We start from the raw sequence: 24394 nt of genomic DNA, 5'->3' as shown, positions 1-24394 counted from the left end.
TACACAGGTGGTGTGTATTTTATTCACTGTTCTTCAAAGGAATACAGGTAAAAATATGGTTTCACACCAAAGTTAAAATAACATCACACAGAATACCCAACCTTGAGATAATTAACAGCTGCCTGAACAAAAAACATCAGTTTCCTGACAATTCTTGGTTTAGAATATGGTACATGTATTTATTAAAAAAAAAAAAAAAAAAAAAAAAAAAAAAATGTTCATATCAAATGCTACACTAAGCTAAACCTAAATAATGTACATTAATAATTATTTGTACATATCATATAAAGCAAAGATACCTTCTTGCAAATTATTTCATACTCCACAAACTTCTTAAAAAAAAAAAAAAAAATTATGAATAAAAGTTTACTGATACTACTTAGCTGGCTGTGGCAATCAATGAAGTTCATGAACTAGGCAGGACACGATGCTTGCCAGAGGATTGTCTGCTGTGTATAAAACGCTAACATACTAACTGCAGCACACTTGATCTGCATAACTTTGTTGGGTAGTGCTCACTGAAAAATAATATTAATGGCTGAATGGAATGGTTGCTTTTTTTGTGTGTGTGTGTGAAATTAACTACAGTATAATATTTAAGATTGTACCATCCTCTAAAACACTGTCGCAGTCCACCTTCAATATAATCACAACCTTGTTAGATCCATACAAGTAATATTGATCTCAGTAGTAATATATCACACTATACCTTTGACAATGAAATAGTAATTCTTTACATTATTTTACAGTTGGCTGTTGCATTTCAAGTTTTGCCAAGAAGATAATACGCAACTTGTCTTGGGGAAAAAACCAACTGCAATTATAGAACTGGTATATGCCAACACAAAAATATTATCTTAACACCATCGTCCACCTTTAACTTGTGGGAATTTTACTTTTTGCTCACTGAAGATAGCACGCTCACTGAACAATGCTAAAGAATATTATCACAACACACTGGATACGATACAGTAGGCAGAATGTTGAACTACTGTATACTGAACAAAAACTAAATGGGGGCATTACACAAGGAGTTCTAAGCCATCACAGTTATAAAAAAGTTGTCATAATATAGAAGGTGTTATGCTACAATATTTTGTTTGATGATACCTTACAGCAGACACTCATTTTGAAAACTACTGCATAAACTGAATCGTGCAATGTATTTGATAAGATCCACTTACAGTACTAGGGTAATGAGAGAGAGGAAATCCCAAAATTGTCTCACAGCCCCTCTTTTGGCCCTCCTGAAAAATGTACCCCCACTACACACATGCATAAAAACACGATGATGATTGTTAGGCATATGAAATGGTGAATATAGAAAATAATGGCAACAGCTGGCCTTGAAAGTGTACATGACAAAGTGAGTGTTTTGGGAGAGGGCTGAGTGGATAGAAGAGGGGGAATGGAGGCTGTGGATTGAGATGTTTACAATATTTTATCATTCACAAAGCCAGGTTCTGCTCTACACTACAGCATACCAGACTCACCCATAACACAGACTGCCTACAACACAGTAAGCTGTTGGTCAGTTTCTACACATTACCTTAAGTGGGTAGATCCACTGCAGCACTGGACATAGGCCTAAACATGCCCAAATATGGCACTTCTAACCACTGCAATGACACTACTGAGCCTCACTGGTGTGAAATTGTATGAGGTGATGGTTTAAGCAATGGTGTGGGATACTGATCTGGGTGATGGTCTACATGACGGTGTGGTCTGGGTGATGGTTCGAGAGATAACGTGGTCTAGGTGATGGTTTGAGCGATGGTGTGGTCTGGGTAATGGTTCGAGTGATGGTGCAGTCTAATGATAGTGTGATCAACCTCTGCATTAGAGATTACTTCTGGTAAGTGTGGTTTTAAAATGTGCTTATCATTGTTTGATGCAAATAAGCCAGTTTGAGGAGGTTTGGGCAGGCTTTGTGGTGGGGGGTCATTAAGGGTGAATTTGGTGAGGATGTCAACCATTAGCCATTTTTCCCCTTGGAATCTCGCATGACATGGATTCTTCATAACACTGTTCCTGATGCTGGCCAATTAGCCGTGTTACAGACAAATAAATAGGATGATCGTCTACCCTTAAGGGTGGACGATCAGTCTATTTACTTTCAAGGCATTACGTAACATAAAATCTCCAATCACCTTTTAAGATCAAATGATGCAAGACCATTGCTGACTCAACTAGTATTTACATGACTGAAACCACTACTACACAATGGCATAGCATTCTGGCTATCATCAGATGATTTATTCAGTTTAGGGAGACCTCTGTTGGTGACAGGGACTAAATTAAATCTTTATCTCACTTCTCATGTTCAGAGTCTCCCCTAGGCTGGGTAAATTCATCTGGTAGTGGTACAAATAAATATAAAAGACATCACCACAGTAAAGGGGCAGACCATGGTCTGTGACTGAAATCAAGTAAACTGGATGGAAAAATTCCACTGCAGGTATAACATACTTTACTATATCAGCAGTGGATGTTAAAAGAGATAGTCATACGTTGCTTTAGGGACAACAGTCATTTTTATTACCTTATATTTTTGGCACTATCAGATGGACTTTTGTTCAGCATAGTGGATCTTTTTGTTGTAACTAGAAACAATTTTCATTACCCCTTCAGTATGGTGACATCTTACATTTCTAGCTGATGCCAACAAGTTAACACCATCCTTCAGTATAGTGACATTTATTCCCCACCAAAAGTGAAATTGAGCTTCAGAAACAAAGAAACCATGGGGGATACCTTTCAATAAATAATGAAAAACTATTGTATCAATAAATGAATGATACAGTCCTGTAAACCATAAAGGCAGAACAGGACCAGCACAAGGATTAGCAGACTCAACTTTACAGAGTACAGGTATAGTATTTAGTAAACAGTACCAAGTGACTAGAGACATAAAAAGTACAGCATACAAAAGTTACAGTCACAGAAACAACCACTTTCTCATCTTTGTCTGATGATCACAATAAATTCTCATTATACTGTATGTAACTTTTTTTTTTTTTTTACATTATTTTTGCTATTAAGTTCAAGTGTGTTCTAGAAAAATCACACATTAAATGTCCATTTCAATCTATAACAGAAAAATCACCCACTAAAGTTCCAATCTTCTATACAACAAACCAGCCAGTTCCTCTAGGTTACAGAGCCAGTTGTATGGAAGAAGATGTTTTAGTACACATTCCAGATTTATAATAAGGACTGCCCATAATTAAAACTGCTGAAACATAACAGATGTATTTTCTTGACTGTACACATTTTACTGTAACTCAGCCTACATTATCATCCATTAGTTGCTTATTTCACATAGTTTAGTGATACAAAAAGACAACAGTATGGCTCTACATCCTTTATACAGCACTTCTTCATACTGGCACCCCATTCTAGTGTTAATCTTCTCTTCAAGATGGAGAGATGGCAATTATGGGCCAAGTTTGATTAAAGAGTATAATGTGTCTCAGACAGTTCAGTTTCAATTTTCCCTGATGTCCCCACCAAATCTTGGAAAGATACTAATTTCATTAACAATGTATGCAGAAACATGACCTCTGAAGTGCTCTGGTCCAGTAAATAAAAGCATGAACCATCCTGGTCCCTCCTAATGATGAACTGCATTTACTAGATTCATTATACTAACTTGACGTAGTGCTGCCTATTTCTTTTTTCATTCTTTTGCTGTGTGTGTGTCCTCCTCTCTTCCTATTCCTCCCATCTTTCTTGTCACTTTTTATTGAACTTCCTTCATTTCAGGTGGTTTACTTTGAGTGACAAGTCTAATGGTTTCTTGTAAGCCATTAAACCATTTATAACACTGGATGGTAACCACATAACCAACCCAAACATGTTCCTATGTGTCAACAAGTGGGTTGGTGGAGGGTCAGTGCCCCTCCCCGTAAAACAACTAACTTAAAGACAAACAGCCACCCGTTACCGGATTATGGCATCTGGCTACAGATAGGTTGATTCAAAGCCCCTCTGGGGATGACTTTCTTGCTGGAGACTTTTCAAACTGGAGAAGGTAAATACAACCTACATTTACATCTACACTGAGAGTCCCATCCTAAACTCAGATTGATGGGAAACAGCAAGTCTAAGCTACAAGAGATGATTAAACTAAGAGACATCACCATTTTCAAGGGGCTGAGTTGTGTAGGTTTCTGCGTGAAATAAACTAATTTCTTGTCCTACATCAGGGATGTGCTAAAACATATCACAACTTCCTCCATACAGCTAGTTTCTCTATACAACTAGCGATGTAAATTCGAGGAACTGGTGAATCAGCTAAAGAGATAGTAATGGAATTTAAACAGGCAATTTCTCTGTGATTACTGTGCACCTAAAAGCAAACAACAATGTAATAAATGCAACAAAACAAGGCCTTCCTGCACTATACAGTATGTGATGGTGTATGGCATACAGATGGAGTGCTGGCCCTCAGGGAATGAATTATGGTATGTGCATAAGTATGAGTGAAGAGAGGTGTGTGTATACCTATGTGCATTACTTAAGGAGGACATGATCCAATACCTACACCTCATAAAATGCAATAGTAACAATTATCGTATCCGGACTACTTCAGGCAAGGGCAGTCTGAATACTCATGTTTTATGGATATTCAAAGCTTTACCCAAACCTTCCCAGAAATATGCCATCCCACACACATTCCTTTGAGTACATAATATAGGTACAAAAACATAATAAAGTACAATACAATGGTTAAGAAATACATGGTACTTTATGGATTAAGCTAGTCTTTCCTATAAAATTTAGCACAGTGCAACAGTCATATTTTGCTTTTCCAGCATGTGTTTGTTCCTTGAGCATAATGGGGGACTCTTACTGACCCACTCAAATCTACCCATATTCACTGTTTTTAATTTTGGTGAGTTTGGTTAAGCTGGGTTTGGTTATGTTAGGTTATATGGTGGTTTTGTCAGGTTAGGCTAATAATTATGCTGTTAGATTAATGTACAATAATTTAGGTTAGGTTTGGTTAGGCAAGATATGGTTATGTTTATGTAAGGTTTGGTGAGTAACAATAAAATTGGGTAGATATGAGTATGTTATATTAAGTCATTACATTTGAGCTGGCTAAGCCATCAGCAATTCATCATCTTTCATTTGTGTTCTAGTGTCAGTGCTTTCCTAGACTGCTTTCAAGGAGGGAGAGTCATTATGACAACGATGACCAGGGAAACACTAACTCAGAGCTGGTAAACAAAGGTACAGTGTGAGTATGCATGTGCTAGCTGGTAAGTGGCAATACAATTAGGCAGCCCAATGATGACGCCACCACAGGTTGCGTGGCACCCGTATGCAGGGGCATGTTTAACCTAACCAGGGCCCAGGGCACTGGGTGAGGTGTGGGGTCCCTCCACTTCTAAAAAAAAAAAACACACACACACACACACTCCGCACCCCTGTAGAATGAAAGAGAGAGAGAGAGAGAGAGAGAGAGAGAGAGACTCTCACTTCATGTGCCGCCTGTGAGTGGGACAGGGTTAGAACGCGAACCATTCTGTTGTAATCATCTCTCTCGCTCTCTTTCTCCACATGGTCGACGGAATAGATAAATTTATCTTATGCAGAGCAGACTCAGAGCACGGGTATTATTTGTATAGCAGAGTCAGAACGCTGTAGTATTGTTGTAATAAATATGAATTTACTAAAATATTTATATGCAGTATGCATTTATTTTTTCTGTTATATGCGGGGCCCCATGGACTGCGGGGTCTAGGGTATGTGCCCCATCTGCCCTGAGGTAAACATGTCCCTGCCCGTATGAACAAATATGGCTGTGCTACTTAAAATGCAAAAATTTCTCATGGTTCATTAGGTCTGAATAACACCATATTCCAGATACAGTAATGGGTCTCCGGATACGAGAATTATTATTGTAATTTATATGAATACATCACAAAAGGAAGCCAAATTCCAGAACCATTTATTTCTCAGTTAATCCTCTGAGACCAGAGATATCTTTTTAATTTACTTCTTGCTATCTCCTTACAGTAAACATTCTGAGCTGCAGCAGGGGTTGCATATTGTAAATCCCTTCAGTACAAGAGGCATATCCTAAACTGAGTAAAAATGGCTGGTAGCAGCAAGAATAAATTAAACGTAACATTACCCATATTCATGAGGTCTGAGTGAGAGCAAAAACTGACATTTTATGAACACTACCTTACTACTGCATTAACCTCTCTGCCCATGTACGTCTATCCTATTTTACTCTTGTTACTGTACATACCAGATGCCTTTATCCAGCATAGGAGAAACTCTATGAATAGGAGAGGTTACAAACAGCACTTCATAAACAACCCATTCAGTACTAAACATCTCCCCTAAAATGAACAAAAGTACTTTGTGTTTTGTAATATATAAGAAAACAAAAGACCCTCAGCTGAAGAAGTCAACCTAGTTCATTACAGCTTTAACCAAAACAACATCTCTGAAAGGAGGTTTTATCACTCTAGAATTCTCTGTTCAGTTTGTGCTCATGACCTCTAAAAACCCAACAGAAAGACAAAACATTTCCATTAAAAATAACCACAATCCATTCACTGACACATAACACACCATCAGTGGACACACTTTACATTAAATGAGAAAAATAGCCTTAACTGTATAAGTATCCTCTAACATGCGCGCACAAACAATACTAAGAGCACAATGGAAAAAAAAAAAAAATAAGTACAGTACAGTCATTTCTATCGGATAGGTATATATGAAGCTCCAGTATGGGGTGAAACCTTTTGGCCTATCAGATGGAGCCAGGATTCTGTAGGCTTGAAGGATGAGTTAATGGAAACATGGCCCACTGATTTGGGCAAACTTTGGCAGTCTGGACACTGCTACTCCTCACCCCACCCCATGGTGGGAGAGGAGGTCTGGATGATGATGACAGTCATTTCATCTGTAACATGCTCTTCTATAATGAAAATCACCTATAATGCGGTTATGACAGTCATTTCATTTGAAACGTGCTCTTCCATAATGAAAATCACCTATAATGCGGTTATGTTCTAAAAGTTACTGCAGCCAAGTTAGATCCACTACAATGCAGGATGTGGGTCCTAACATGGTCAAATATGGCATTACCTGTCACTGCACGGGTGCAAATGCCACAGTACGGGCCACATGACACCTCAGAGGCTCACTGGTGTGGGGCAATGGTGTGGAATGGAAGATGATGTAGCTGATGGTGCAGGGTTATGATAAGTGATGGTCTACTTGACTAATATGGTCTGGATGACAGTGTGGGGTGAGGGAATTGGTTATAATGTGGTCCGGGTGATGGTGTGGGGTGAAGGAGTTAGTGATAAAGTGGTCTTGGTGATGGTGTGGGGTGAAGGAGTGTGTGATAATGTGGCCCGGGTGATGGTGTGGGGTGAAGTGGGTGATAATGAGATGTGGGTGATGGTGTGGGTATTGGTCTGGGGGAATGGTCCAGGTGATGATGTGGGTGAAGGTGTGGGTTATGGTTTGATCAGGATGATAGTGTGGTCTGAGTGATGGTCCAGGTGACAGTGTGGGGTGATGGTGTGGTCTGAGTGACAGTATGGGGTGATGGTGTTGTCTAAGTGACAGTGTGGGGTGATGGTGTGGTCTGGGTGACAGTGTGGGGTGATGGTGTGGTCTGGGTGACAGTGTGGGGTGATGGTGTGGTCTGGGTGACAGTGTGGGGTCATGGTGTTGTCTGGGTGACAGTGTGGGGTGCTGGTGTGGTCTGGGTTGACAGTATGGGGTAATGGCATGGTCTGGGTGACAGTGTGGGGCAATGATGTGGTCTGGGTGACAGTGTGGTCTGGGTGACAGTGTGGGGTGATGGCATGGTCTGGGTGACAGTGTGGGGTGATGGTGTGGTCTGGGTGACAGTGTGGGGTGATAGTGTGGTCTGGGTGACAGTGTGGGGTCATGGCATGGTCTGGGTGACAGTGTGGGGTCATGGCATGGTCTGGGTGACAGTGTGGGGTGATGGTGTGGTCTGAGTGACAGTGTGGGGCAATGGTGTGGTCTGGGTGACAGTGTGGGGTGATGGCATGGTCTGGGTGACAGTGTGAGGCAATGGTGTGGTCTGGGTGACAGTGTGGGACAATGATGTGTTCTGGGTGACAGTGGGATGATGATGTTATATACCTCCACACTTATAGTTACAGTGCAATGTGTTTGTAATTGTGTTTAACATTGTTACATTTAAGGTCAGTTCATGGCAGTTACAGGACCGGGTGTTGTTAGGGGTTGCACAGGGGAAGGTGTCATTTCTCCCATAACATGGATTTCCATAATACTGTTCCACATGTCAACAAATTAGGCATGCTATAAGTGAGCTGACTGTACATTATATGGAAAATCAATGCAATAATAGTTTCTGTCTTCAGAAACATAAATAAGAATACTGTATAACTCCAGCGTCTGGACTGACTCTACTGGATACAATTATGTGAAGCTACAGAACATGGTGAATGTTTTTGGTGTATCCGATAGAGCCAGGATTCCGGGGGCTTGAATGATTAGTGAATGAAAGAATGGCCCATTGGACTGGGCAAATTTGGGCTGTCTGGACATTGCTACTCCTCACCCTGCCCTAGGGTGGGAAAGGAGGTCCAGATGATGATGATGATGATGATGATAACTCTACCTGACAATTTGCAAAACAGATATAAGATATAAATATATAACCATAAACTTCAGAAAACCCTCTATATAACAAACTAATTAAGGGGAATAGTGGGCCATTAAACTTGAAAAATGTTAATTTCAGTGTTTGACAGTCACTGTAAATTTCAAAGCCAGGGTTCCTATGCCTCATACTCATTAATTTACAAGGACAGGTTTGTCATACAGTAGTACTGTATATACATTACCTATTCTCTTTGTTGCATAAATTTTCATACCCAAGTGTTCAAATTCCACTATTCTGTGAGCTCAGCACAGTACTATATGCCTAATGCTAAGCTACCTTGTGCTCCTTCAGTTGGTTGGCCACATCTGCCATCTGGCCTATATTGAATCTTTTTCATTTTATGAGGAGAATTTTTTTTTTTTTTTTTTTTAAGCTCATTTTAACTGAAATCTGGTCGACTGAGGTTCATTATACAGAAGGTTAATATACTAAGGTATGAAACTGAAACTATTTTATATATAGCTAAAGCTGAGACTGACTAGCCACCAATATAGTCCAAACCCCAATACCAAACAAGTAAAGAACAAAAAGGGCTTTGATGTGTTCAGTAAGTCACCCTATTTCCCCAGGCGCTGGCTGAGGGGAAAAGGCCCTGGTTGGTGTATGCTCTCCTCTAATTTTATGAAAATAATAATAATTAAAAAATATATATTTACTAACAAATATGCAAAATATTTCTTACATTAAGATTATCATAAAATCTTTCCATTTAATGACAGATTTGGCATATACTTGAGGAATCTGGAAATGAATATGCTTGAATTCAAACTTTTGGTAATTCTGCTAGGAATCACATCCCCAGTTTCACTCTAGTAATATTCCAACCTTGGCCTCCTCAGAACTTTGGAAATATTCTCTCTCTGTGTCCCTACTCTTCCTGTTTTAATATTCAAACAACGGCTTTTCCAAAATGACACCCCAATGTCTTACACTCTGGGGGACTATGTTTTGGGTGGCACAGAGGCTTTTTAACACACCTTACTCAGCAATTTATATTATATGTTGACACATTACCATTCTTTTGTGGGTTACTTATAGTTTTAATACTAACACAGACTGCATTATTAATATACAGAGGCATATATGAGGTGTAATGTGCAGAACAAACAGCTGAGGAAGCGGCATTACAAAATCTCCAAGGCCACTCTGAATACAACCTTGAATAATTTACGCCTAAGCTTTGTCGTTTCCAAAGTACTGTGTACTGTAACGAGTAACCTCTTCAGTCCAATGACATATTTAACTCTTGACACCATCAGACAGTTTAATTAAGCTTAAAGGGAACTTTTCATTGATGAAGATTCACTACATAACCTACATTAACCCCTTCGCTACCAAACTCCTCCCTTAAATCGACAAAAACTGTTTGCTAAGTCACATGAATAAAATAAAGACATCCTTCAGCTGAAGTTGTTAAAATGACTTCAATTAGGATCAGGAAGAGCTAACCACAGAATCCTACTACTGAACTGACTTCTGTAATCAGCAGTAGTTTGCAACATACAGTACAGTACTTTGTCATACACAGTACTAACATGTATGATCAAGGTTTATTCTGACCAATACTTTAATGCATTGGCCTGTCTTCCCAATTGATATTACAGTCTTACACGTTGTACTGATACTGCTGTATTATAATCTACATGCACTGCAGGTTCAGTAAGCAAATGGAATAGTATATTAATAATGTAAAATAAGACTGGCTGTCCATCAACATGACTGTATGATTCTATTTACTTACTACTGTGACAACAGAAATGTCAGAGGTGTGACCATAAAATGGTTGTTATACTGTATTTACCTAATCCCTGACGTCATAACCAAGAGCTACCCTCAAGTATTTGTCAACTAATATCATATTTCCCTGACAATTCAATGCCCTTTATGCCTGTAAAGCTTAATTTCAAGCACAGTTAAAATAGAGTTATGACTGTTTTTCAGTACACTAGGATACATGGGCTTTACACTGCCTCAGCAAATGACTCTATACACTGAAGCCATTTGTATAGGTCAAGAGTACTGTTGTGCTTTCAGTAAAAATTTTACCAACTCTATACTGTACATGGACTAAATTACTACTGTGCTTTCAGTAAAAATTTTACCAAATAACCCTAAACTGTACATCGACTAAACTAAACTGGGCAAATGGATTTATAGTTAAAATTCCATTATAACTATCCCTGCATCAACTGTATGATATCCCACTATGTTATCATCCATGCCAGTCATGACAAAATTACTTTCATGTAACCTATCCATCCTATTCCACCCTCCTACATATACCAGGACAGTGTCATTCTCTGTACAACAAAACAATTTTCCATGAGAAAGCAAGATACACTACTCTCAAAATAAATATGAAACTAGTCATCATCATGATCATTATCTCATCCTGTGTTGCCCCATGAGGAGCAAAGGAGCATGGAGTTAGGCAAGTTGGTCCTGACATTTAATATGAGAGTGACCAGCCTCACACATCCCTTGGTGGCATTACGTGAGCAATAAACCCCAACCACCCCTTGGATACAAATCTGCACAGACTCAGTATATTAAACAAAAAAATAATAATAATAATAATCCTTGTATGACAAACATGAATTAGCCATCAGCTTGGTCACTAAATCAATTTCCTTCGATAACAAAACTATCTTACTGGTATGCTTTTTGTTACCTTAGTAACTTCAGCCAGGACATATTTTTGTTTTTCTCCCCTGCTACCCATCAATAACTATCAATCCTATATTATCTCCTTTGAAGTGCACAGCAGCCAAGACTAAGCTATAGCAGCCCAATACATGTAAGTGCAGATGACAGCCTACTTTATTTGATGGCACAGCATAATCAATAAACCGTCTGTCACTTCTTGGTGGAACCTATGCACTTAAGGTGTCACTTTGTCCGGGGCATCTTCACCAACAGACCACACAACATCTATCTACAGATAATTTTATTAACTCTAGGGAGGCATTTTGAATTGAAGGGGTTAGATAGAGCCTTCATTATTACCTTGAACATGAAACCCGCTAGTCAAATAAAATCAGGAGGATGCAACATAAAACTAAAACTTCGTCATTGTCAAAGTGTCAAAGTGCTTCAATGCACTGGCTCTTAACTACAGTATACGAAATCATCCATATTTCTTTTAATATCATCTAGTGTAAGGGTAGTCCTCATTACATGTCAGGGATATGTTTCAAAATATCACAACTTCTTCAAAGCAAATGACTATGCAGCAGTACCAGCAGCCACGGACCCAGGCTCATCTGAATGTCAACAAGGTGGACTATAGGCTAAAGTTCTCTTCTTGCACAGCTCACCATTCTCCTTTTGAAGGACAGGGAGAAAACTGAAGGTGCATGTGTGACTGGGCGTCTCCACCACCCTCCCACATCTGTGCCGCCACAAGAATGCATCCCTCACCAGAAAATGTAAACTGGGGGAACTGGCAAATCAGCTATACAAATAGCAATGGAACACTACTTGGCAATATTCTGTAATTTACCAAGGGCTTAACATCAAAAATTTATGTTAAAAAGGCCAGCTTGCAACAGGGACTGCCTGTACTTCATTTCTGACAGCCACAACAATATCCAGTATAAAATTTTTGTCAGTACTGCAGTTCTAATTTGGTTAAAGCTCTGAATTTGGTTGACATCTTTTTGGTTTATTTGTGTAGCTACCAGATGATTTTATTCAACTTCTGATAGACCTCCTGTCCTGAATGGGATTATTACAGCTACATATCTAACCTCTCCAGTTTAGTTAGTCTGTCCCAAGCTGAACAAAATCATCAGAAGGCAAGAATAAGATGGAAAAAGATGTCCCCCAAGCTCAATGGGTTAAATACAGCTGACTGTTACAGGTTTGTGCTACACCAATGGATACACCGGTGACATACACACTGAATTTCTCTCTTGCAATAATATCACTGTCTTCAGAATGCTTAACAGGTTATCACACACTAGTCTCACTTATGACTCCCAGCATTTTAAATTTTGTCATTTACATTTTAGGTCATCTTCATCTTGTTAAATAACATCTTCGCCTCTTCCACAGCACTATATAAAATCAATTAACCTGTCTAAAACATGCTAAATAAGTGCCAGTCAGCTCTGCTGTTTGCAGTCCTAGGTTACACATGAAAAGCTCACAGACTTGGGAAATTTAAGTCCTGTATTTCTTGCTTTATAAGCTGTATTCTAAGCAGGATTAAATTTCCTGCTTTATTATCTGTATTCTAAGAAGTACAGTATTGTAGACTTCTTCGAACTTTCCTTGGCAATCTATTACGCCCAATTGCACCCTGATATCCTCTTTTATGTTATTCATATGCTTCTTCTACCTACATAGTTTGCATCAATAATGTGGATGAGAATAAGGTGTAATATTGAAAATTAATAATTTATGAAGACAAACTACAAAGTTTTGTATGCCACTTAAATACAGTACCCGTACAGTCCTATGGCATATCCACAACCCTCTCTCTACAACCTAAAAAATTAATATTCCTGACAGCAATATGTGGTTGTATTCTACAACTTCCATATGATAATAACTATTAGTAGATAACTGACATGTCTAAGACCCAGAGGGAAATTTAATCATGCTGTTGGTTAAATATTGCCACCTCTCTCCACTGCAATAGGGAAAGCAAGAAATGTTGGCACTTACAATATATGTAAGCAAATTCTTTACAGTAAGTCCTCACTATTCATCAGGGATTTTTCCAGAACGACGATAATGTATTACAACTTTTTCCATACATTTGGTGCTGCAAATTGTGGGAACTGGCAAATCAGTTTTACGGGTATCAATGAAATTAAGTGGCAATATTTTTGTATTTTACTAAGAAGTTCCCAACAGTTTCCAGCAACTGTTGGGAGGTACTATAATTAACTCCTTTTGACATTAGGTTTTGCCTCCACTCCACATAAAACATCAGCTCTACTATGGCCAACTTCAAAATAGGGATTCTTAAAGAGAAAATATGGCATCATTTGACTGACTGGATAACTGGTTCATTAATTAGGTATAACAATATCAAAACAGATAATCAAAAAGGTGAAATACATACCGCCTGTACTGTGTAACAATAGTATGTTACATCTGAGTATGCCCAGCCTCAACAAAAACTAAAATATGCCCATGATGCAACAACTGAGCTTTCAGTATGAAATGGTTGCTGCGTTCCACCATTTATTACTTATATTAAGAAGTATATAATACTGAAGAGTTAAGTGGCTTATGTTAATGATGTGAGTTAATGAGTTCACTTCCATGAGTCAAGGAAACACTGACAGCCATATTTCTAACCCCATGAATAAAATTATGTGTTCCATGAGATTATTCTTGCTACCAACAGACAACTGTATTCACCTTACAAGAGACTGAACTAAAAGGGTTAGATACAGCCTTCATCAATCCATCACTCCCTTTGGTACAAGAAGTAGGAGAGACTACTCAAACTGGACGGGCTAAATAAAGCCTTCATCAATCCCTTCAGCACAAGAGATATGAGAGGTTATTTGAACTGGGGGGGAAAGATATACCCCTAATTAACCCCTACAGGACAAGAAATAGGAGAGATTATTCAAACTGGAGGAGTTAGATATACCAGTCACCTTCATAATTCCCTTCATTATAAGAGATATCTCTTAACCCGCATATAATGGAATTGTCTGGAGGTAGCAAGACTAATGTACAAATTACAGTATGTCTCCGGTTAAAGGGATTATGATGCTCTACCTGCCTAACGATCCTTACTCTCAAAACACTGGTGAATTGGTTTTGGAATTCTTCTATAACTCCACATATGACACTTACACTGCATCTTCCCATACTCTAATGACTGTTTATAGACAAGTCACAACCTTCACTTGACCTGGACAAAAATGAGGTGATTAAAACTGCTACATCCACTCACCTATAACTCCTACATCCATACAGCTACATCTCCTACGATCACAGCTACAGCTACTACATTCATACAGATACTGTACAACTACAATCAGTGCTACAACTTTACAACCCCAGCTACAACTGCTACATCCACTCAGCTACAACTTCTAGCTACAATCTTCACAGCCAAAGACAAAACTCAGCTACCAACAACAAATATACCCTTACCAGCACTGCCCTCCTACTATCATGCATCATCTGGTATGGGGGTTTTGCAGTTGCCATGTATAATTTTAAGCTCCTCATTGCATGTGAAATACTCGTCGAAAACATTGGTGTAACCATGATCCCGCCACCATGTACACAGCTGCTTATTCCAGCTGCAGGGTAATGTGTAGAATAGCTCAGGGTGATCAAGAGCTATTAGGGTGTAGAGATCTTGGTCTCCCAGATGGCCATGGAAGCTGTAGTGTTGAGTGCGTTCAGTCAGCTTCGATCGTGTCAAGTAGCTTGCTGTAAGGGCAAGACGTAGAAACTTATACACTGAATTTTCATTGTAAGTTATATGGGTATGTCTTTTTGACATTCTATTTTGCTACTAACCCATTCTATGTTTTGTTCAGCCCAGTATAACCCACAAATACTTGTCTATTAACACTTCCAATGCTACCTACAGCAAGACATTTCCAGTTCCCCCAGCTAGGTTGTCTGAAGGGCAAGATACAAAAATATAAACAGAAAACCTCATTACAGTTAAAATTTGCTGACAAATAATTCTTTTTGCTATTAATTCCATATAACATTAGCCCTGACTGTAAGTTGCCTTTCTTATTTATTTTTTATAAACAAGTCCACAGTAAATTACAGAAAATTACCTATTCAAGTTACATTGCATCCTATAAGCTGATTTGTCAGTTCCTCCCAATTTACACTACCAGCAGAATGCAAACAATTATGATGAAACACATACCCATCCTATAATGGGGAATGCCTACACAGCACTTCAATGTACTGTTTACTGTATATGTACTACAGTAGCTGGTCTGCATATACCTTGTTCATGGGCTGGCAACTCTATTATACACAGTCCAGTTATACTTTAGGGTGGTGAAGGGCAACTGATTAGTATGTACATGGAACCTGAGGCTGCTGTTGATTAAGATGATAACCGGTACCAAATATTTCCTTGCCACTTCTATATCTGATATGTTAGTAAATTTTTTATGCTATTTTTGCAATCTATGTCAATGTAAAACAGACAAGTAACATGCCTTTGAGAAAATAATCTGTAATATAGAAATTGAGTAGCTATGGCAGAGGTGCTAGAAAGCCTCCTAAACTGATGCAAAACGAAACCTGGTGTGCCATCTCAGGAAGGTATACATTCCTGTTGTGAATAGTCTTGGGTCTCCCTCAAGGAAGGAACAGCACCCATCAGGCCCCCAACAGTCAACATTATGGCTATATCTGCCAGAAAGGACCTTCTGCATAAACAGGCTCCTCAGAACAAACACTTAACTCTTTCAGTCTGAGGATGTCTCGTGTACATTATTTTTGTTATCTCCTGATGGTTTCATCTAGTTTAGGAGAGAATTTTTTGAACTGGAAAGGTCAGATATAGCTTTCAATAGCACGTTCACTACAAATGGTCTCCCCCAATCTGAATAAAATCACCTGGAGGTATTAAATATACTAAAAATGAGTTGTCATACCGAATGAATTCAATACAGTTCAGGTGCGCACTGTACTGCAAAATATTAAAAACTCATTACAGCTATTGTTCAGACTGCAGAATCCTAACCAATACACCACCTTCATCAACATCATCACTCTGTTTTTTCCCATAGGGTCCAGAAAGCAAGATAGGAGAAAAACATAATAAAGGGGGAACTAATCAACAGCATGTCTGATGAACTGTGCCACACTCATTCACTCACCATTCAAGCCCAATAATCTACTATCCTGACTCCATCTCACAGGCATAACTCACCAATAATCTCGGACTCCCTCAGCTTCTTGATATCCATCAGGACAACCCCACTGTTATACCCCGGGAACCCCTTTCTGTGACGGGGTGCATCATGGGGCAGGGGCTGGGTGGGGGAGACAGACGGGGGAACGAAACCAGGTGGGGCTCCAAGGGTGGTGTTGAGGTGGGCCTTGCGGTAGAAGGAGAGGATGTGGCGGTACACTGGTGACTGCTCAAGTACCATACCCATCACGTTTGTTGGCGAGAAGCGCTCAAAATGGGAGTGGAGTTCAGCAATGTCACCCTTTACCTAGAAGTATCAGAATCACTGTCAGAATCATTATACTCATCATCCACACCTCTTTTCCTATTTAAAAGATGAGGGAAGGAGAAGTACCACTAAACACTAAACCCAGTGAACCCATGAGATCCATCCATCCATCCATCATCCAATCCTACACTGCCCCATGAGGAGCGTAGGAGCCCGGGGCTAGGCAGTTAGTCCTGACATTTAAGATGAGAGTGAATACCTTTTATGTTTCATATCTGTAATCTGATGGCTTTATTCACCATAGGATAGACCTTTGGAACTGGATGGGTTAGTTACTGATGTAGTTGTGTTGTTGTGGCCAGTTTCATCTGAATGTGAACCCAATCAACTGAAGGCTAAAAGTTCCCTTTTCCTGCAGTTCAGCATCCCCTTTCCAGGGGATACAAGCTGAGGGACGTTTGTATAACTGTGCAGAGGAGCCACCCAGGTAAATCAGTACCACTGCCTGAAAATGTCCTTTTCCAGTATCAGATACCTTATTCAAGTTGAATAAAATCATCCGGTATCAATGAAAATAAACTAAAAAGGACATCATCTAAAACAATTTAAGTGGTTATAAGACACTCAGAAATGATGGCAGAGAACTAATATAGAAAAGCAAGCTACAAAGGGCATTTTTGTATATTCTACCCTTTTGGATCCTGGTGACATCATTGTTTAATATATTCTTGCTCCTTCCAGACAGTATTATTTACTAAGCTTAGGCTTTATTAAACTTAAGAGAAACTTTTTAAACTGGAGGGGTTAGACAGCCTTCATTAACCCGCCCCATCCCGACCACTTTTCCACCACTGACTCCCCCCAATCCCAACCATTTTTGGAAAATTTTTTTTTTGGCCCAAACCTCTGCTTTTGGTGAGAAACATTGAAATCATAGAGAAATCGCTCACCTGAGGTTTAAAATACTCAATACAGGTAGCAGTACCTCCTCACCTTACTGTGTTTTCTATCAGGGTGGCTCCAAAGAAAACGAGTTCTATGGGAGTGTAACCATTCCACACCACTCATAAACGGTAGTTATTTATTTATTTGGTACGAATTTATATGTAGTACGAGAGAATATTGGTTTTCACACAGTAATATAGGCAATATAAGCATTGTTTCACTCATGAAACACATCAACATACCTGACCTTTTTTGGCGACATTACCTGATCATCATTTCTGACTGTTTCTTCCTCTAATGCTATGTAAAGTTTGTCCTCCACATTGTTATCGATTGGGGAATCACTCTGGCCCCGAATTTCGTACCGTGGCATGGGGGGGGGGGAGGTCACGCTGGGTAAGGCATTGTCCCTGCCTGGCATCTTGTAGAAGATGTCCCATGTATACATACCAAAAATCACTCGCAAAAATTGAAAATTGTGCAAATTAGGGACCTTGCAATTGATTCGTGTTTATGAACGTCAACGGGATGGGCAGTAACAAAACGTGTGGACATTAATTCACATCGACGGAACGCCGCGGGTTAACCTCTTATTACAGTGCTTGATTTTTTTCACAAGTTGGATAAAACAGTCTGGTAAAAAAAAGAATAAAATACAAAAGGTATAACTATAGTACAGGGGTAAACGCTGAACTCTCATTTAATGGCATCTTGGTACTTGACTCCCATCACCGTTGAGAAATAATTAAACACTGAACTCTCATTTAATGGCATCTTGGTACCTGACTCCCATCACCACTGAGAAGCTTCATTATTTTATTCATGGTTACTTGCCAAACATTCTAATACTGTACTATTTTGTGACATTAGAATGGAGTGCATATGGCTTTAAAAATCTTCCCCACCTCTTCCTTACTCTCTAAACCTCCTCTTCACCTTCCCCAGTACTTCCCCTCTTCCCATCTTTTCCCAGGAAACATCATAGCCATACTGATCATCAACATAACCCTATTTCACACTTGGGTATAAACCGGATGGGTTTAGGAACAAGATTAGGAAAGCATGATAACATTAGGCTATAGGAGTAACAAAAACTATCAAAATTACGAAGTGCTGGGAATGATCCCATAACAAAAGATGATGAAAATACAAGGCACTAGTAAAGTATTAGGAAGCAGTCAACAGAGTGCTCAGTGATGACAAATTGCTTACCCATTACTAAAGCTTTCAAAATTCCGGGCTCTATAAATATCCATCCTGTGCATTATTCCTTTCACATGTAACTTCACTTCATGGCTGTTCTCTGTGCATCAACTCTCAACTTACACAATGGGCATTTTTGTATTAAAATCAATACTATCTATCTATCTATAGCCCGACGCCCTAATCCCGCAAAGGGTGGCCGCTGACAAAACGCCTCCAAGTCGCTCTGTTACCCACCATTTGACTACCCTCCCCCCAACTCACCCGCACCTCCCTCATACACCTCTCAACTCCTTCCCTCCACCTCATCCTTGGTCTACCTCTCCCTCTCCCTCCCTCCACCTCACCTACATACACCCTCTTAGTCAGTCTTTCATTCTCCATTCACAATAAGAAAAAACAATTTTATATGAGTGTTACTTAAATTCCTTTGTAATTCACTGAGAACTCTATCTACCTAACTACAGCCAGATGCCACAAATCTGCTTGGGGTGGCCATTTATCTCTGAGTTTGCTATTTTATGGGGAGGGGCACTAACCCTCCACCAACCCGCTTGCTGACTAATACATAACACATATGGGTTGGTTTTATGGCTAGCACCCAGTGTTGTAAATTGTTTCCTGGCTTGCAGGAAGCCATGTGACTTGTCACTTAATGTAGGCTAATGCAACCTGAAAAGGAAAGAAGAGTAACAAAAAGTGACAGGAAAGATGGGAGAAATAGGAGAGAGAAGGGCTCACACACACACACACACACACACACACACACACACACACACACACACACAAAGGTAAAGGTAAAGCAAGAAGTAGGTAGCACTACTTCATGTGACTGGATGATGGTCGCCACTACCTACCACCTACTCAATAATACAAAATGGGCAACATGCCTATGCAGAGTGTAACTGGTAATAGCAGGTATACAACAGTGAAAATTTATAATGATCCAAATGATTATTCACTACTTTTCTACCCCCATGAACATATGCTCAACCAAAGCCTACAATATAATAATCAAATAACAACCAGGACCTTGATATCAATGTCCATGAGAATTATACGATCCAGGCCAGGTAGGAGGCGGTGAAGGTGGAGTGAGAAGAAGAAGAGAGCATCACGGTAATAAGCATTGGAGCGCCGTGTGAAGAACTCCACCAGCAGACTCACACTGCTTTTGATCTCTGGCAAGAAGTCATCCGCTGACACATACACAAGCTGATAGGGAACAGGCTATTAATGAAGGCAGAGATAACTGCTCAAATAATATGAACCCTAAATGATGAAAGCTTTGCAAAATTAAAATGCATACAGAAGAAAATAATATGTCATGTAGTTAAATGTGAAATATTACAAAGCTGAAAAAAAAATAAATAAATGAGGGAAGAAATAGTAGAAAAATTATGTTGATAATGTGTACAAGTGGACCTGGATGATGAAAGAGAAAAACAGAAAGAATACGATACTTCAAAAAGTGAACGTGAAAATTTGGTTTTGATGGAATTTAGAAAGAGGGAGAGAGGAAGTAATAAACTGGAATGATAAATATATGTTTATTTGTTTAAAACTAGTGAGGAAGGAAATGGTACTTGGATATGCAGTACGGTGAGGTGGTGACTATTTTGTTTTGCAAAATTAATGCAGTCCAGAAACCTCACTATAGTCGCAGTGTGCGACTCTGAGGTTGTTATCAGAGTGTGTCTAATTCGTGTATAATATGAGACGCATGTGGTTCATGTATGATATGTTCGTGTATGATATATCGTGCATAATAATATGATTCGTGTATAATACGAAATCAGACGCACATTCAATGACAGGTTGCAAGGGTACAATAATGACAACCTCAGAGTCATGCGCCGCGACTATAGCTAGCAGTTTCCTTCAGCTGCCTACAACAACCCTCCCTTAGTAACTTTTCAAAACTACACCCAACAGACCGTGAAATTTATTTGCTCACCCAACTAGTTTATGCAGTTAGGTACAATTTTCTATGATCAAAACATGTCAGAAATTCTTTTTAATTTATACAATAAATAAGGAAGAGGGAAGATTCTTCGATTCCCGGACAAAAGATACGACGAATGATGAAAACTTTACAACAGGGCTTAGGTTTCACCACTGTGTAATTAATTTCTAATGGCTAGAATCCACAAAATAACTACAGTACAACTAAGAGCACTATTGTATGATTACATTTGTTTGCCAATATCCATGGCAGTGTCCTGCTGGGGACAACAGGTTGAGTCAGACCCAAAGCTCATTCGTCTCCAAGTCAATCAGGTTAGGTGAGAATAGGTTACGTTAAACTGAGATAAGTTGGGTTAGTTTACGTTCTAGGCAAGGTTAGATTGTTAGGTTAGGTTAGTAAGGATGAAGCACATGGTGAAAGACTGACTTTGGGGCTGAACTGACCTGGAAGTAGTGGCCATTTGCCACAGTGCATGTAAAACTGATAGGATGTGTTACTATGAGCTTCAAAATTACACATTTCTGCAACTTTCTTTTATAGCTAACACTATCATAACTTGGCTATATATTTCTTTAAAACTGTAAATTACAGTATATAAATGGAAGCTCTGCTATATTTTTATTCAGCTTTATTTCCATCTGCTATTGCCTCTACATTGAATTTAGTCAACCCATGCCTAACCTAAAGTAATCAAACCTACTTCTAATGCAGATGCAATAACTGACCAAGACAGAAACCGAATTGTCTTCTGTCCCCTCCTTTTCTACATCAACATGTGCATTTCTGATGTGTTTACAGTCAAGAAGTTGCTTATAAGTGCATGAATTAAGCCATATGCATATTAATTTGTGTGTCCATTAGTTGGGTGCAATTCTGAAGCAATACCCCTCTCCCTTCCTGCCTTGCCCTCACTTTGACATATCTCAAGTCCAACTGATTAGCTGCCTGGACCCCAGATATAATTTCCGAAGCGATGTGGAAGCCATCCTCATCTGTGATAAGGTGCAGGCGAAGCGGTGCTGATGACAGGCGGAGCAGTGACCCTACTGCCACTCTCAGCTTTCCCTGCAGAGCGAAGTTGTCTCGGGCGTGGGTGAAAATAAATGCAATATCCAGGGGAGGCCGGTATAGCAAGTCATTCTCCTGAGCATCCAGTGGAACAACCTCCTGCTCAGGGAATTCTGAATTGGTATTGTCGGCTTCGGGGTTACTGGAGTCACCTGGGTTCAACAAGGGGGCTGGCGAAGAGGAGGGCAAAACCTGTATCAAGGGTCGTGAATCTCGCCACCCGAAGAGGAATATAACCACTAGCCCCAGCACTAACAACCCGGTGATTTGACCCAGGTGGCGAAGTCTGAAGAACATGCTGCGTGTATGCTATGTTGACAGTGATGTCCTATTCTTGCTAACTTAAAGTCTCTTGTCTGAAAATTTTTGAGGAGATTACACACCACACCTCCTGTCATCACAAAACCGCCAATATTCACATCTCGACCGTACGGTGTCCAACATTCTCTAAATTTGACCGTGTTTCTTTTATTAATTTGGAAGCAATGGGAGTCAGACATTATTAATCTTCAAGTTTGGTAGCCCTGATGTATAACTCAGTGCAAAATATAAAATAAATTTAAGTCCCGAGATGAAGACATCACACTGCTTTGTTTTGGGTCCCTCACCGTGGTAATTTCGGGAAATTGCCTGGACAAGTTCGCTTGACACCATTACAAATATATCTTTGACGCTATTCACCTAACGATTTTGAATATATATAATCACTGCACCGTTAAACAGAAGAGTAAGGTTGTCGGGAGCCAAAATTACAGTTAATTAAGGCTACACGCCAAGCCGAACCTGCCAAGCCACGTAGCTGCCAATACTGAAGCTAATTATGACACTTACGAGGCTAATTATACTATTAGAGGTGTCATAAATAAAACTTAAAAATCCTTACAATTAAGAAACTACATGGTAATATTTTAAACATGAACATCTCCAGCTCCCTTCTCATTATATATATATATATATATATATATATATATATATATATATATATATATATATATATATATATAAGATGATTTGTTATACATATTCCTACATATTTCGTGCAAACAAATACTACCAGAAATGGGCCTGAAAGAAGAGGGGAAAACAATACTGGCCATGTCCTAAGCGGCGAATTACACAATGATTACTTGGTGTCAAAAAGATCGCCTACCACTCTGCTACGTCTACTTCATATAGGATCATGTCCGTCACCCTCCTCCATGACACATCATAGAATCATCACGTATGGCAAAAATAATATAAACTAAAATAAAATAAAAATAAATGGAAAAAGATTCCTAGCTCCAGGTATCACAGACCATAAGGGCACAATGAAAACAATGGATCCGGCCCTGTGCCACAACTCGAGCAAAGTGGAGGTGGATCTACAGGCATCAGATGACCATAGGTTAAGGGGGTATGCCAGAAGAACGGGAGGAAATTTTTGGACTAGACACATTAAATATGGCCATCACTGATCCCGTCACTTCTATGGTGCTCTCTCAAGCTGAAGAAAATCGTCTGGTCGCATCGAGAATAGAAAAAAAAAAAAAAAACTCTTGGGAATGAAGGGGTAACGACGCACTACAAATATGTACTCTGGAGGACATTTTGCAGTATTTGGCAGACAAAGTTTGTCATGGTAAATATAAGATGGTACAGGAGTAACAACCTCTGGAAGAGAATATTTACAGATTTCCTTGGTGAGGACAAAAGGACTGTGTATTGTTGTGTGCAAGAGATGAAAGGAGAATATAAGAGAGCATGGATCAGTTGGCTCAAGAATTGTGTGGGTAAGATTGAAAGTTGGACTACAAAATTAATGTGGGTGACGGTGTGTGTGTGTATGCGCCAAAACAAGATCGTGCAAGCAGAGTGAAACAAGAGTTCTGGACAAATGTGGAAGCGTGCATGGAAAAATTTGAAAGGAACGAGTGTTTTTTATTGGAGATATGAATGGAAAAGTTGGGAATGTGAAGGTGGATGGAGTACTGGGTGAGTGAGGTGTGCCTGCAGAAGTAGATGAGAATGGCAGTGCTATAGTGGACATTTGTGCCGCAAGGGGGTTTGTGACAGTCAATACCCTCTTCAGACACGCAATGATCCACAGGTATACGTGGCAAGTGATGAAAAGGGTAAGTGGTGAACTGAATGAACGGAAGGCAATGACTGATTATGTGTGTGTGGATGATACAATGAGAAGGTGTGTATGGATGCAAGAACATACAGAGGCTGGGGGAGTGGACTCTCTGACCACCACTTGGTGGTGGTGAAAGTCAAGGTTGAAATGAAGTGGAGGAATAGAAGAGGGGAAGGACAGGAGGAAGTAGTTCTTACAAGGAGGGTGGAAAGGTTACAAGAGGATGGAAAAAAGACAAATATAGCAGAGAA

General features: G+C 39.5%; 1 protein-coding gene across 1 annotated transcript; it reads right to left on the bottom strand.

Annotated features, from left to right (window-relative positions):
- Positions 1–185: 185 nt before the first annotated feature.
- Positions 186–22321, bottom strand: Xxylt (Xyloside xylosyltransferase). Its single transcript, XM_080280813.1, has 6 exons — positions 21869–22321; positions 20020–20202; positions 16708–16878; positions 16590–16659; positions 14828–15112; positions 186–518 (listed from the first exon to the last, which is right to left on the bottom strand). The coding sequence occupies exons 1-5, from the start codon at positions 22319–22321 to the stop codon at positions 14847–14849; spliced, it is 1143 nt and encodes a 380-aa protein (XP_080136939.1). The 3' UTR covers positions 186–518; positions 14828–14846.
- Between the last annotated feature and the right edge of the window lie 2073 nt (positions 22322–24394).

The sequence above is a fragment of the Coenobita brevimanus genome, chromosome 86, assembly GCF_032717465.1.
Source record: "Coenobita brevimanus isolate Jiangsu-jjx chromosome 86, ASM3271746v2, whole genome shotgun sequence".
In the NCBI taxonomy this organism is placed as follows: Eukaryota; Metazoa; Arthropoda; class Malacostraca; order Decapoda; family Coenobitidae; genus Coenobita; species Coenobita brevimanus.
Note: the sequence above shows the minus strand (reverse complement) of the source record. Positions and strands in the feature narration are given on the sequence as shown.

What these genes read in the sequence shown, in the direction of transcription:
- Xxylt (XM_080280813.1), bottom strand. Translation starts at nt 22,321, where the DNA reads ATGTTCTTCAGACTTCGCCACCTGGGTCAAATCACCGGGTTGTTAGTG. An exon ending in TGGACTTGAGATATGTCAAA is followed by an intron (nt 20,203 to 21,868) that starts GTGAGGGCAAGG and finishes GTTCCCTATCAG; the next exon opens with CTTGTGTATGTGTCAGCGGA. An exon ending in GAGGGAGTCCGAGATTATTG is followed by an intron (nt 15,113 to 16,589) that starts GTGAGTTATGCC and finishes TTGCCCTTACAG; the next exon opens with CAAGCTACTTGACACGATCG.